Genomic DNA, 13283 nt, shown 5'->3' with positions numbered 1-13283 from the left:
ACATGTGGCGGGATGGACAGACGCACACACAGAGAGACAGAGAGGTACAGGTGGACAGGTCGAGTACAGGCTCGTACCTAGGCCACTTTGCTTCATTTCGGAAGATTGTCTTGAGTAGGAGGAGAAGAGACGATACCCTCCAGTTTTGGAAGAGGACTCTGACAGCACCTGTAAAAACAAGAGGAATGCTGACTGCACCATTAAGGATTCCTGGCTACTCTACCCACCACTCTCAAGGGACTTCACAAATGATAGTAAGAGGCAGAGAGGATGTGTCTCATTTTAAAGACTGCATGGAAGGGACAATTTCACAGGCACAAAGAGCCAAGGTGTGCTTGATTCTCACTGGCAGTGACAGGGAGTTAAGCGTTGACCTGCCTTTTGCACCTTTAGAAATCTTCCCCTAAGGAACTCGGCACAAAGCTGAGAACAGAACTCAAGGAGTCCCAACTCCCATGCTCCAGCTCTGATCACTGAGCATTTCCCCTCTAGGGCACACACACTCATGTCAACACCATCAAGTGCAGTTGTTTCTACATAAGAACAGCCATGCCGGGGCCAGACCAAGGGTCCATCCAGCCCTGTATTCGGTCTCCGACAGTGCCAGATGCTTCAGAGGGAATGAACAAAACAGGGCAATTTCAAGTGATCCACCCCCTGTCATCCAGTCCCAGCTTCTGACAGTTGGAGGTTTAGGGACACTCGGAGTACAGGTTTATGTCCCTGACCATCTTGGCTTATAGCCACTGATGGACCTATCCTCCATGACCTTCTCTAATTCTTTCTTGAAGCCAGTTATAGTTTTGGCCTTCACAACATCCCCTGGCAATGAGTTCCACAGATCGACTGTGCATTGTGTGAAGAAGTAATTCATTTTATTTACTCTGCTGCCTATTAAGAACCAGGGTTCACCAGACAACAATGTGTTATGAGAAGAGGTAAATAACTCTTCCCAATTCACTTTCTCCACACCATTCATGACTTCTAACATATTCTACTCCCCTTAGTCGTCTTTTCCAAACTGAACAGGTCCCCAGTTTTTTAAAATCTCTCCTCACATGGAAGCTGTTCCATACTCTTAGTCATTTTTGTTGCTCTTCTCTGTAACTTTTCCATTTCTAACATGTATTTTTGGAGACGGGGAAATCAGAACTGCATGCAGTATTCAAGGTGTGGGCATACCATGGATTTACATAATGCCACTATGATATTTTCTGTTTTATTATATATCTCTTTCCTAACGTTTCCTGACTTTGTTAGCTTTGACTGCCACTGCACACTGAATAGGTGTTTTCAGAAAAACACCTTTCTTGAGTGGTAACAGCTAATTTAGACCCCATTGGAAAACATAATTCCAACTATACATACAAAACAATGTGCATTACTTTGCATTTACCAACACTGAATTTCATCTGCCATTTTCTTGCCCAGTCATCCAGTTTAGTGAGATCCCTTTGCAAATCTTCACAATCAGCTTTGAACTTACCTATCTTGAATAATTTTCTATCACCTGCAAATATTGCCACCTCACTGCTCCTCTCCTTTTCTAGATAACGTATGAATGTGTTGAGCAGCACTGGTTCCACTACAGACCCTTGGGGGACCCTGCTATTTACCTCTCTCCATTGTAAAAACAGACCATTTATTCCTACCTTTTGTTTCCTATCTTTTAACCAGTTACTAATCCATGAAAGCACCTTCCCTCTTATACCTTGACTGCTTACTCTGCCTAAGAGCCTTTGGTGAGGGACCTTGTCAAAGTCTTTCTGAAAATCCAAGTACATCAGATCCGTTGAATCACCCTAGGATCCTCCCCAGACCATGGTTAATTTATTGTGTGCCAATCACCAAAAAGGCATCTGTGATTTCATGGCTGACTATAATAAGGAAGGCCCAAGACAGCCACAGATCCCTCAGCCACAAATATCCCTTCCCCCACCTCCAAGAAAACAGCTGGAATCAAGGCGAGTGACTAATCCCAAAAGGGAAGACACACAGTGCTGAAAGCAGCTTGAAGGGCATTTGGATACCTGTGAGCTAAGTCCCCACCACTGAGACAGCCCATCCAGACTGAGCCTGAGGACAGGGAGTAAGGCCAGCTCAGCTGCCTATAAGTACATCGGCCCTATGGCAGATTAAGAACTTTGTAATAAACCTCCACTGCCCAACACAAATCACAAACAGCAGGCACCACCCCTTCCCATGATCCTACAGGAGACAGATCGGCAACATGGCACCTTCCAGTTCAACTTCATGAGACACCCAAGAAGAAATGAATTAAAACAATGCAGCCTGGAAGTGACAACAGTACATTTACTTTGACACATAGTTTTGCTAATACCCCACAATGCAGCGGATGTGCCTATTCAGCATTTCCCCAGTGTGCCTTCGCTGCAATTCACCCATAGTTATTTCCACACAATTGTCTTTCCTCACCAATTGTCCAAACCTTTTTCCTGCATTTCTCCTCCGTGAAGGTATTTTAAGGAGTTCAGTATGTCAGCCACCTAACCACTCTGCATTTAATAAACCTGCTTTCCCATCGGACACATTATTCCCTTAACTCAGTGACCTCCAACCTTTTTATGCCCAAGATCACTTTTTGAATCTAAGGGCAACCCAGAATCTACCCCACCCCTTCTCCGAGGCCCTAACCCTTCCCCAAACCCCCGCCCCACGCACTCCATCCATCCCCCCACCCCGTTTCGGTTGCTTACTCTCCCCCACCCTCACTCACTTTCACCGGGATGGGGTTAGGGTTCGGGAGGGGGTGTGGGCTCTGGGCTGAGCCTGGGGCAGGGGGTTGGTGTACAGGAGGGGGTGAGGGGTTCAAGCTCTAGAAGGGAGTTTGGGTGCATGAGGGGGCTCCAGGCTGGGGCAGAATGTTGGAGTGTAGGAGGAGATGCAAGCTCTAGGAGGGAGTTTGGGTGCAGGCTGGGCATGCAAAGGGGGTGCAAGTTCTAGGAGGGAGCGGTGTGGTGCCAGGGTAGGCAGGGAGCCTGCCTTAGCCTTTCTGTGCCCGCCGCCAACTGGGAGCCGCCAGAGGTAAGTGCCGGAGCCAGCACCCCATACCTGCTCCTTCACCCTGAACCCCTTCTTGCACACCAAGCCCCACCCTGAGCCCCCTCCCAGAGCCAGCACCCCAACCCACAGCACTCCGAACCCCTCCCTGCCTACCCCAGCTCCACACCGCTCCCAGAAGGGAGCGACGCAACCCTGTGGCCCCTGGAGAGGGTGGGGGACACATAGCTCCGTGCGCTCCCTCTCTCTGCAAGCACCGCCCCGACAGCTCTTCTGGCCAATGGGAGATGCGAGGGCAGTGCTTGAAGATAGGAGTAGTGTATGGAGGGAGACCCCTGTCCCCGTGGCTGCAGGGCTGCGCTGGCCGCTTCTGGGAGCGGCGTAGGGTCGGGGTAGGCAGGGAGTCTGCCTTAGCAACAGTCACACTGCTCCGCTGGAGATTGTGATCGACTGGGAGATCCTCTAGGATCAACCACTCGATTGCGATCGACTGGTTGGTGACCACTGCCCTAACTCCTTTCACAGCAGTAACTCAGACCCTGGTGTGCTGCTAAAAGGGGAGTCCCAGAAAATGGAGCTTTTCTGCAACGGTAAAACTGAGATGCCAAGTCTGGGCAAGAGGACTAGATCAGAGCAATTGAAACTACACCCGCCCCATTACCTCCATGGATCCAGTTTTCCGGTTGCGGATCAAGGGCGATCTCCGCGGAATGCAGACTGGCTCAGAGGGCTGGGATGACCTTTCTTGTGCTTGGTCTGTCCCATCAACGCTCTTCACTTTGGAGAGATCCTCCATGCTGCCCTGGTTTGGCTTCTTGTCATCATTCTGCATGAAGGACACACTAGCAGCGTTACTAACACAACTAGCAATGCAGGCCCAGGTGGGATTTACTCAGAGGAAAAAACAGGCCCAGCAGAATTCCAGTCAGACACTTGTACAAAATGAAGTGAGATTACATCTCCCCACACACAGCCTTGACACCGGAGACAAAGTACCCAGCCAGCCAGGAAACTCAACCCGCAAACAACCCTCAACTGCCAGATACGCTACTGCAAGAGTGGGCCCGAGACATGGCCACTGCTGGCTGGCGGAGGCACCGCAGAATGCAGGGGAGCTGCTAGGTATGTGCTTGTCAGGGTGTGATGAAGGATTCTGGGTCAGACTGTGCCTGGCCCTGCTGTGAGCACACCAGAGCCTGCTTCCCCTGGATCACAAAGGCTCTCCTGAGCACACTTGGGTCCCAGCCTCTCTTCTAAGGATGGGGAAGAGGTGGGCCTGTGGCTTCACCTCTCTTTCATTACCGCACTGCTTTCCCCACAGGGGCAGTGCAGTTGCTGTGCTCCACACCATCTCCCACCAGGCCTGTGCCTCAGTGACACAGACAGGCCCTTCAAACAGGGCACAGCGACTGCAGACTCACTTCTGCTGATGCAGGCCGAAAGCCAAACCCTGTAGGGGCACTTCCATCTTCCTCACATCCCTTCACACCTGGGCTGAAATGAAGCTCCACGTGAAAACGCTCCTCTGAAGATGGGTCCTGAGAACACAAAAATCAGCCCCAACTTCAGTGTGGGCTGTGGTACTGGCCCTCTGCCCTCTCTCCTCCATGCCAAAATAGCACACACCCCAAGCACACCGCTTAGGCGGAAATGCAGAAGCAATGAGACAAGCACAGACACGCTAACCTGGGCTTTATGTCTCACCCAGCAGCACAGAGCTCAGTATTACGGTTATCACAGTAGCGCCTGGAGGACCCAATCAGGACTGGGCTATGCAAACATACCCAGACACACAGTACCTGCCCTCCCTTCAAAACGGACCACACTGGGGAGAGCAAGTCTTATACCTTCCTGGACTTGGTTTTATAGATTATGACTTCTAGGACAACACAGGCTAAGGAACCTCACCCAGGATGCCTCCTGGCTGGGCTACAGCAGATCTTTGAGAAAGACACACCTCATCTTGATCTGAAGACCCCCCCCTTGAAGGAGAATCCACTACATCACTGGGCAAGTTGTTTCAAGGGTTAATTACCCTGATTGTTAAAAACTTCCCACCTTATACTCTAGTTTGTATTTGTCAACTTTCAGCTTCCAGCCATTGGCTCTTTTTTTCAAATAGTGAACAAAGATATTTATTGAATACTTCTGTCTTTTCTGCATCATTACTGGCAATTTTATCATCTCTATCTAGTGCAGACTTACACCATTGCTAGAACTTTTTTCCTGGATGTTTAAAAAATTCTGTTATTGTCCTCTGAATCCTATTGGCTATAGATTTTTGGCATTGATTCCTCTGGCATCCCGTATCAATTGTTCGCATTTCACGACGAAAAAATAACAGCCATACTGTCAGACCAAAGATCCATCTAGCCCAGTATCCAGTCTTCCGACAATGGCCAGTGCCAGGTGCCACAGAGGGAATGAACAGAACAGGTAATCTTCAAGTGATCCATCCCGTCACCCATTACCAGCTTCTGGCAAACAGACGCTAGGGACACCATCCCTGTCCATTCTGGCTAATAGCCACTGATGGATCTATCCTGCATTAATTTATCTAGTTCTTTTTTGAACCCTGTTATAGTCTTGGCCTTCACAACATTCTCCAGCAAGGAGTTCCACGGGTTGACTGTGTGTTGTATGAAAAAATATTTCCTTGTGCTTGTTTTAAACCTGCTGCCTATTACTTTCATTTGGTGACTCCTTGTTCTTGTGTTATGAGAAGGAGTAAATAGCATGTCCTTATTTACTTTCTCCATACCAGTCATGATTTTCGAGACCTCAATCATATCCCCACTTTTCCAAGCCGAAAAGTCCCAGTCTTATTACTCTCTCCTCATACGGAAGCCGTTCCATACCACCAATCATTTTTTTAAAAAGGAGTACTTGTGGCACCTTAGAGACTAACAAATTTATTAGAGCATAAGCTTTCGTGAGCTACAGCTCACTTCATCAGATGCTTAGCTCACGAAAGCTTATGCTCTAATAAATTTGTTAGTCTCTAAGGTGCCACAAGTACTCCTTTTCTTTTTACGGATACAGACTAACACGGCTGATACTCTGAAACTAATAATTTTTGTTGCCCTTTTCTCAATCTTTTCCAATTCCAATATAACTTTTTTGAGAAGGGGCAACCACATCTGCATGCAGTATTCAAGATGTGGGCGTACCATGGATTTATATAGAGGCAACATGATATTTTCTGTCTTATTATCTATCCCTTTCTTAAAGACTGGTAATTTAATAGATTTTAAGGCCAGAAGGGACCATTATGATCACCTGTCTGACCTTCTGCATAATGCAAACCATAGAATTTCATCCAGTGATTCCTGCCTCAAACCCATCATTTAAGTCATTGCTATCAACCACCCCTTTTTCCATTTGTGCGTGCAATTCCATAGTGCTCTTTTCTCTTTCCTTTTTTAATCAGGATAAGTTTTTCTGTGATTGGGGAATTTTGATTTTTTTGGGCATCTACTAAAAGAATTTTTAAACAACTTCCAATTATCATTCATGTTGTTTGAAGTTTTTCCTACTAAATCACTTTTAATCATAATTTTAAGCAAAATTGTTTTCAGCTTGGGAAATTGGCCCTTTCAAAGTGCCAAGTAAATATATTACTGGTTAGAACAATATTCTGTTTACAGATAACAAATGTAATTAGGTCATGTTCACTTACACCTTGGCAACCACTACTTTTTAGCTCAGTGATTAATTTATCTTTATCAATAAGTTAACACAATATTAGCCACAAATGCCATAGCTGGGCTATTCTCCCCTAGGAGAGCTCAGCCCCTACATTCCAATAACCAGAGCGCCACACTCACTCCCCCTAAATCAAGGGTGGGTTAACGAGTGGTAGCTGCCACAATGAGTTAGAAGGGCTCAGTTAACCTTTCCCTACAGAGTTCCAACACCTGATAACACTGTGGGTCAGTGGAAGAGCACAGCCAACCTATTACAACAGATCTGACTCCAAGTGCTCTGCTCCAACCACTTACAGATGATGCGGTCTCTTCTAACAATGCACTGGGAGAAGAGGGGGGGTATTCTCTCTTTTTCCCCAGTGGTCAAAGACCACCACTAACAAAAGGCTGTTATGTCTGGCCTCCAGCACCTCTGGGATGTTCCCAGCCAACGGGAGCTGACAGCAGAGGTGTCTGATCATAGATTCAGCTAGTCCTAGATTAACGCTGTGACTGGAAACGGCTGCTCAGCAGCAGGTTATTTTTAAATACCAATTCAAAATCCCCTTAACTGAATGAAGGATTCTGGTCTACAGATTCTTCGCCAGATGGGAACTGTTGGCCCTAGAAACTTGTGTTTTGGGAGGCTCTTCAGCCCAGGAGACTCCCCGTCTCACATTTCAGAAAGAAAATGTGCAATCAGTTTTGGGGGCTCACTGCCTGGTATGACAGGAGGCCCACCAATACCAGTACCTTGCCACCTGGGCAAAGACAGAGTGCTGGATCCTGGTGGCCACTGTCTCACATCACAGGAGGAAAGATTTTATTCTAGTTCTAGATCCCTCACCTTGTTGTTGTCCTCGTACAGCATGATAACAATCTGGGTCATGTAGTTCAGTTCTGAGATAGCACTCAAATAGTCCATGGCTCTCTTCCACTGCTGGTCCTTGGACTCCTGATACATACACACAAACAGTCGCATGGGATAAGCAATGGCAGACAACTTGCAGCACTAAGTGAAATGGGTCTGAGAGGGTTTCCTCTCCACAGTGTAACGTCCCTGTCAGCACAGAAACACCTCACTCAGCTAATCTGCAGACAGAACCTCACACGGGGGGAGAGGAGTTTACAGAAAGAAATGATTGCAGGAAGGGACACTCAGATTACAGCTACAGCCAGTGTTCAGATTTTAGCACATCCAGCAGCAGGCTACCCACTAATGTCATGCTGAGAAATGGAGCATAACCAATAACAGCTTCCCTAACATGCTGGTTCTCAAATGGTGGTCTGCAGAATGAAATATTTGCAAGAAGCAGTAAGAAAATGGAGGGGGAAGAATGGAAAGGAAGGAGGGTTGCTCTTACAAAAGGGTTTGATGAATGGAAAAACTGGAGAACACTTTGGACATGCCATTTGCAAGATGGGAAGGGCAGCATGGTGTCCCCCGAGCTCTCACCAGGGCACAGCCATGCCCCCAAGGTAGCATGCCCCACAGTACAGTATCCCCTGACACCACAGGGGACGGGGAGTGGAAGAAAAACACTCTGCACATTGACCAGGAAGTTAGATAAAGTCACTTCTGGCCACTTTCCTCAGATACAGAGAGCTGCCACAGGCACATGAACCTGAACCTGCTAAACAAGCCCCAACACATGCAAACCTCCTAGGAATAGCAGGATAGGAGACCAAGCGAACCAAAGAACACAATTAGCTGTTTGTGAGGCAATGCATTTCTTAGCCCTTCTAATACCCACAGGGAGTGTGTGTGTAGAGCCAACCTAACCAACCAACCATCGAGGCTCGGGGAAAGATTTCTCTGATTCAAGCTCTGTGGTGATGTGAAATTCTAGGCTCTACTCTTATCAAAGGAGAGACAGGGCTCCGTCTCCAAATGCCAAGCTCTTCCATCTCCTTCTCACTGAAGGGACCCACTCATACACAGAACCATAGGACTGGAAGGGACCTGGAGTGGTTATCTAGTCCAGTCCCCTGCACTCAAGGCAGGACTAAATATCATTTAGACCATCCCTGACAGGTGTTTGTCTAACCTGTTCTTAAAAATCTCCAATGATGAAGATTCCACAACCTCCCTGGGCAATTTATTCCAGTGATTAACCACCCTGACAGTTAGGAAGTTTTTCCTAACATCCAACCTAACTCTCCCTTGCTGCAATTTAAGCCCATTGCTTCTGGTCCTATCCTCAAAAGTTAAGGAGAACAATTTTTCTCCCTTCTCCTTGTAACAACCTTTTATATACTTGAAAACTCATGCTTCTCCTTAGTCTTCTCTTCTCCAAACTAAACAAACCCAATTTTTTCAATCTTCCCTCAAAGGTCATGTTTTCTAGACCTTGCATCATTTTTGTTGCTCTTCTCTGGACTTTCTCTAATTTGTCCACATCTTTCCTGAAATGTGGCGCCCAGAACTAGACATAATTCTCCTGTTGAGGCCTAATCAGCGTGGAGTAGAGCGGAAGAATTACTTCTTTTGTCTTGCTTACAACACTCCTGCTAATATATCCCAGAATGTTTGCTTTTTTTTGCAACAGCGTTACTCTGTTGACTTCTATTTAGCTTGTAATCCACCGACTCCCGGATCCCTTTCTGCAGGACTCCTTCCTAGGCAGTCACAAAGCGGAGGTAGTGCTGGTCAGAAGCCAGTGGTATGAGTCATTGGTGGGGAGTTAGCTAGAAGGGGTAATCTGCAGCCACACACTGTTCACCCTAGACAGGGCTGATGAAGAAAGGGGGAGGTTTACCCTGTGGTACTGCTGGCACACTTACATCCAAGAGCCCCCCATAGCGGAAGATGCTGAGCAGGGAATGTACATGGCTCTCGCTGGTAAAGTATAACCGTGTCCGTACATGGCGACCTGGGGACAGGACTCCTCTTGAGTACCTAAACCAAATCAGCCCCAGTGTTATTCACAAAGTAGTTCATACAGACTCTCTCAAACATGCATGCCTAACAGAGTGAAATAATTCTGCAGAGATAAATACACCCACGTTTCACGGTAGCAGAGGCAGAGCAAGATGTGAGGAGCAAGTGGCCTGTTACACAGCATCCTAAGGAACAGGCCTGTAGGAATAGTGTAGTCCTCTCCCCAACCAAACACCTGCTCCCCTCTGCACATTCTGATAAAGGCAGCAACACTCCCTCTCCCTGCAACGATGCACTACTGCCTTAATTTAACATCACTGGTTGGTCCATCTAGGTCAACGTATGGCATGGCCTTCTCAGGGCACAGTGTGTCCCCGACCAGTGCCAGCATGCAGCAAGGTCCTTACAAAGGGTGCAGCTTGTTGACAGACTCATCCTCATGGGTTCTTTGCAGGTCCAACTGGATCTTCTTGATGAGAGGAAGACAGAAGCCAATAGCAATCTCCAGCTTCTCCTCCTTATTAATCCCATATTCCTGCAGTAGTAACAAAAAGAAAAGAACATAAGAACCACCATACTGGGTCAGACCAGTGGTCCATCTAGCCCAGGATCCTGTCTTCAGACAGCAGCCAATGCCAGGAGTTTCAGAGGGAATGAACAGTACAGGTATTCATCAAGTGATCCATTCCCTGTCATCTAGCCCCAGCATCTGGCAGTCAGAGGCCTAGGGACACCCAGAGCATGGGGTTGCAGCCCTGACCATCTTGGCTGATAGCCGCTGATAGAGTATCCTCCATGAACTTCTCTGATCTTTTTTTAACCCATTTATACTTTTGGCCTTCACAACATCCCCTGGCAACGAGTTCCACGGGTTGGCTGTGCGTTGTGTGAATGTTTATTTGAAACCTGCCGCCTATTAATTTCATTGGGTGACCCCTGCTTCGTGTGTTATGTAAAGGGGTAAATAACACTTCCTTATTCACTTTCTCCACACCTTTCACGATTTTAAAGACCTCTATAATACCCACCCTTAACTGTCTCTTTTCCAAGCTGAATAGTCCAGTCTTGTTAATCGCTCTTCAGGTGGAAGGTGTTCCATACCCTTAATCATTTTTGTGGCCCTTTTCTGTACCTTTTCCATTTCCAATATATCTTTTCTGAGCTGTGGAGACCAGAACCACACACAGTATTCCAGGTGTGGGCATACCATGGCTTTATATATTGGCATTATTGATATTTTTTGTCATACCTATCCCTTTCCTAATGGTTCCTAATATTGTTAGCTTTTATGACTACCAATCCACATTGAGCAAATGGTTCAGAGAACCATCCACAAGGACTCCAAGATCTCTTTCTTGAGTGGTAATAGCTAATTTAGACCAGATCATTTTGTATATATAGTTGGGATTATGTTTTCCAATGTGCATTGCTTTATATTTATCAACTTTTAGTTTCATCTGCCATTTTCTTGCCACTCACCCAGTTTTGTGAGATCCCTTTGTAACTCTTCACAGACTGCTTTGGACTGATCTTGGATAATTTTGTATCATCTGCAAACTTTGCCACCTCAGTGTTTACTTCTTTTTCAAGATCACTTATGATCATGTTGAACACCACCAGTCCCACTACAGACCCCTGGGAGACACCACTATTTACCTCTCTCCATTCTGAGAACGGACCATTTATTCCTACCATGTGTTTTGTCTTTTAACCAGTTACTGATCCATGACAGGACCTTCCCTCTCCTCCCATCACTGCTTACTTTGCTCAAGAGCCTTTGGTGAGGGACCTTGTCAAAGGCTTTCTGAAAGTCCAGCTACACTAGATCCATTGAATCACTCTTGCCCATATGCTTCTTGACCCCCTCAAAGCATTCCAATAGATTGGGGAGGCATGATTTCCCTTTACAAAAGCAGCCTTGTGGGTTCCAGGATTAGCTGCTCCAAGAAACAGTCATTTAAAAGGTGTCAAGAAACGTTATCTCTGCATCCTGTCCTGAGGTGACATATACCCAGTCAATATGGGGATAGTTGAAACTATGCATTATTACTGAGTTTTCTATGTTTATAGCCGCTCTAATCTCCCTAAGCAGTTCACAATTACGGTCACCATCCTGGTCAGGTGGTTGGTACTATGTTCCTACTGCTACACTCTTATTATTCAAGCATGGAATTTCTATGCCTAGAGATTATACGGTACAGTTTATTCATTTAACAATTTTACTATATTTGACTATGCTTTCTTTCAAATATAGTGCCACTCCTCCACCAGCATGACCTATATTATCATTCCTATATATTTTGCACCCTGGTATTACAGTGTCCGACATCATTCCACCATGTTTCTGAGATTCCATTAAATGAGGCTATTCATATCATACCAGGCTCTCAAGTTCACCCATCTTAGTATTTAGACTTCTAGGATTTGCATACAAGCACTTAAAACGTTTGTCACTTTTTAGTTGTCTGCCTTCATGTGATATTAAATTGGGACTCTCATTTGACTGTCTCTCTTCAATTCCTACTTTTACTTTACCAACTTCTAAACTCTCCTCTTTACTAGGGTAGAGAATCCCCGTTAATAGGTCCTCCCCTATGGGAGATCTCTGTCTGAACCGCATGCTCCTCCGCACCTGTCAGCTTCCCCCACACTTTAGTTTAAGAACTCCTCTATGGTCTTTTTAATTTTACATGCCAGCAGTCTGGTTCCATTTTGGTTAAGATGGATCCCATCCTTTCTGTATAGGCTCCTCCTTTCCCAACAGTTCCAGATAAACCTGAATCCTTCCTTCCTACATCATTGTCTCATCCACGCATTGAGACCCTGCCGTTCTGCCTGTCTAACTAGCCTTGTGTGTGGAACTGGAATCATTTCAGAAAATGCTACCATTGAAATCCTGCACTTAATCTCTTCCCTAGCAGCCTAAATTTGGCCTCCTATCCTTCCTTATGTCACTGGTACCCACCAGACAGACACTGAAACTGGCTTCTTAGGGCCAGATCCTTATACAGATAGTGAAGGCTTCTTACATGTAACCAGATTTCTTCAAGATGAGCCTCTGAATACCCACACTTGTGCAATCGAGGCTCCTCCACTGCAAGCTTCCAGAATATATGAGCGAGAAGTGTCCCCTGGAGCCACTTACTCTTTCCCCACCCCACCCCACCCCTCCCTTCATGCATGGCTCTGAGTGCATACAAGGGGAGGTGGTCCCAACCTCCCTCAGACACATCCTTTCATCTGGGAATTTTTAACCCCACACCTCTGAAAAGGAGGTGTGATTGATCAGCAACTCCTGCCTTTCAACAGGCTTGTCCAGAGCACAGCATCACCCTTATGAGAAGTGTTCCAGCATTCCAGAGTCAAGCAGCTGACTAGAGAAAATTCAGACCTGAATGAAGATGCCCACCTCAAGGAGCAAGACTTCTTAGTCATCTTAAGACCCAGGATACTGGGCAACAGAATAGTCACGTTTCAATCATGGCTAGTGACAGCAACTAGGTACCAATGTAACCAATATCTGAAAGATCACCAAGTCAATAGAATATTCAGAGATGTTCCTGCTCTTAGCAAAGGAAAAGATCTGTGTTACTGATGTTAGCTCTTGCTTCTCCTTTGGTCAAAGCCATGGACAAAGTGCATTTTCCAGGGTGGGAAAAGATAAGCAGGTAGTTTTTATTTTGGGGTTGTTGGTT

At 46.3% G+C, this 13283-nt stretch overlaps 1 protein-coding gene across 11 annotated transcripts in view; it reads right to left on the bottom strand.

The window, feature by feature from the left end:
* The window catches only part of PPIP5K1 (diphosphoinositol pentakisphosphate kinase 1), a 153532-nt gene that overhangs the window by 72817 nt on the left and 67432 nt on the right, over positions 1–13283 (bottom strand). For all 11 annotated transcript variants that reach the window (XM_078854702.1, XM_073304631.2, XM_073304633.2 and 8 more), the window contains 6 exons: positions 9996–10123; positions 9492–9606; positions 7555–7662; positions 4443–4559; positions 3683–3847; positions 78–168 (listed from right to left, as the gene is read on the bottom strand). In XM_078854702.1, the coding sequence (XP_078710828.1) occupies positions 78–168; positions 3683–3847; positions 4443–4559; positions 7555–7662; positions 9492–9606; positions 9996–10123 (724 nt within the window). The remainder of the gene's footprint in view (positions 1–77; positions 169–3682; positions 3848–4442; positions 4560–7554; positions 7663–9491; positions 9607–9995; positions 10124–13283) is intronic.

The sequence above is a fragment of the Lepidochelys kempii genome, chromosome 10 (genome assembly GCF_965140285.1).
Source record: "Lepidochelys kempii isolate rLepKem1 chromosome 10, rLepKem1.hap1, whole genome shotgun sequence".
NCBI lineage: Eukaryota > Metazoa > Chordata > Testudines > Cheloniidae > Lepidochelys > Lepidochelys kempii.
The sequence above is the reverse complement of the archived record's forward strand: the minus strand, read 5'-3'. Positions and strand labels throughout refer to the sequence as shown.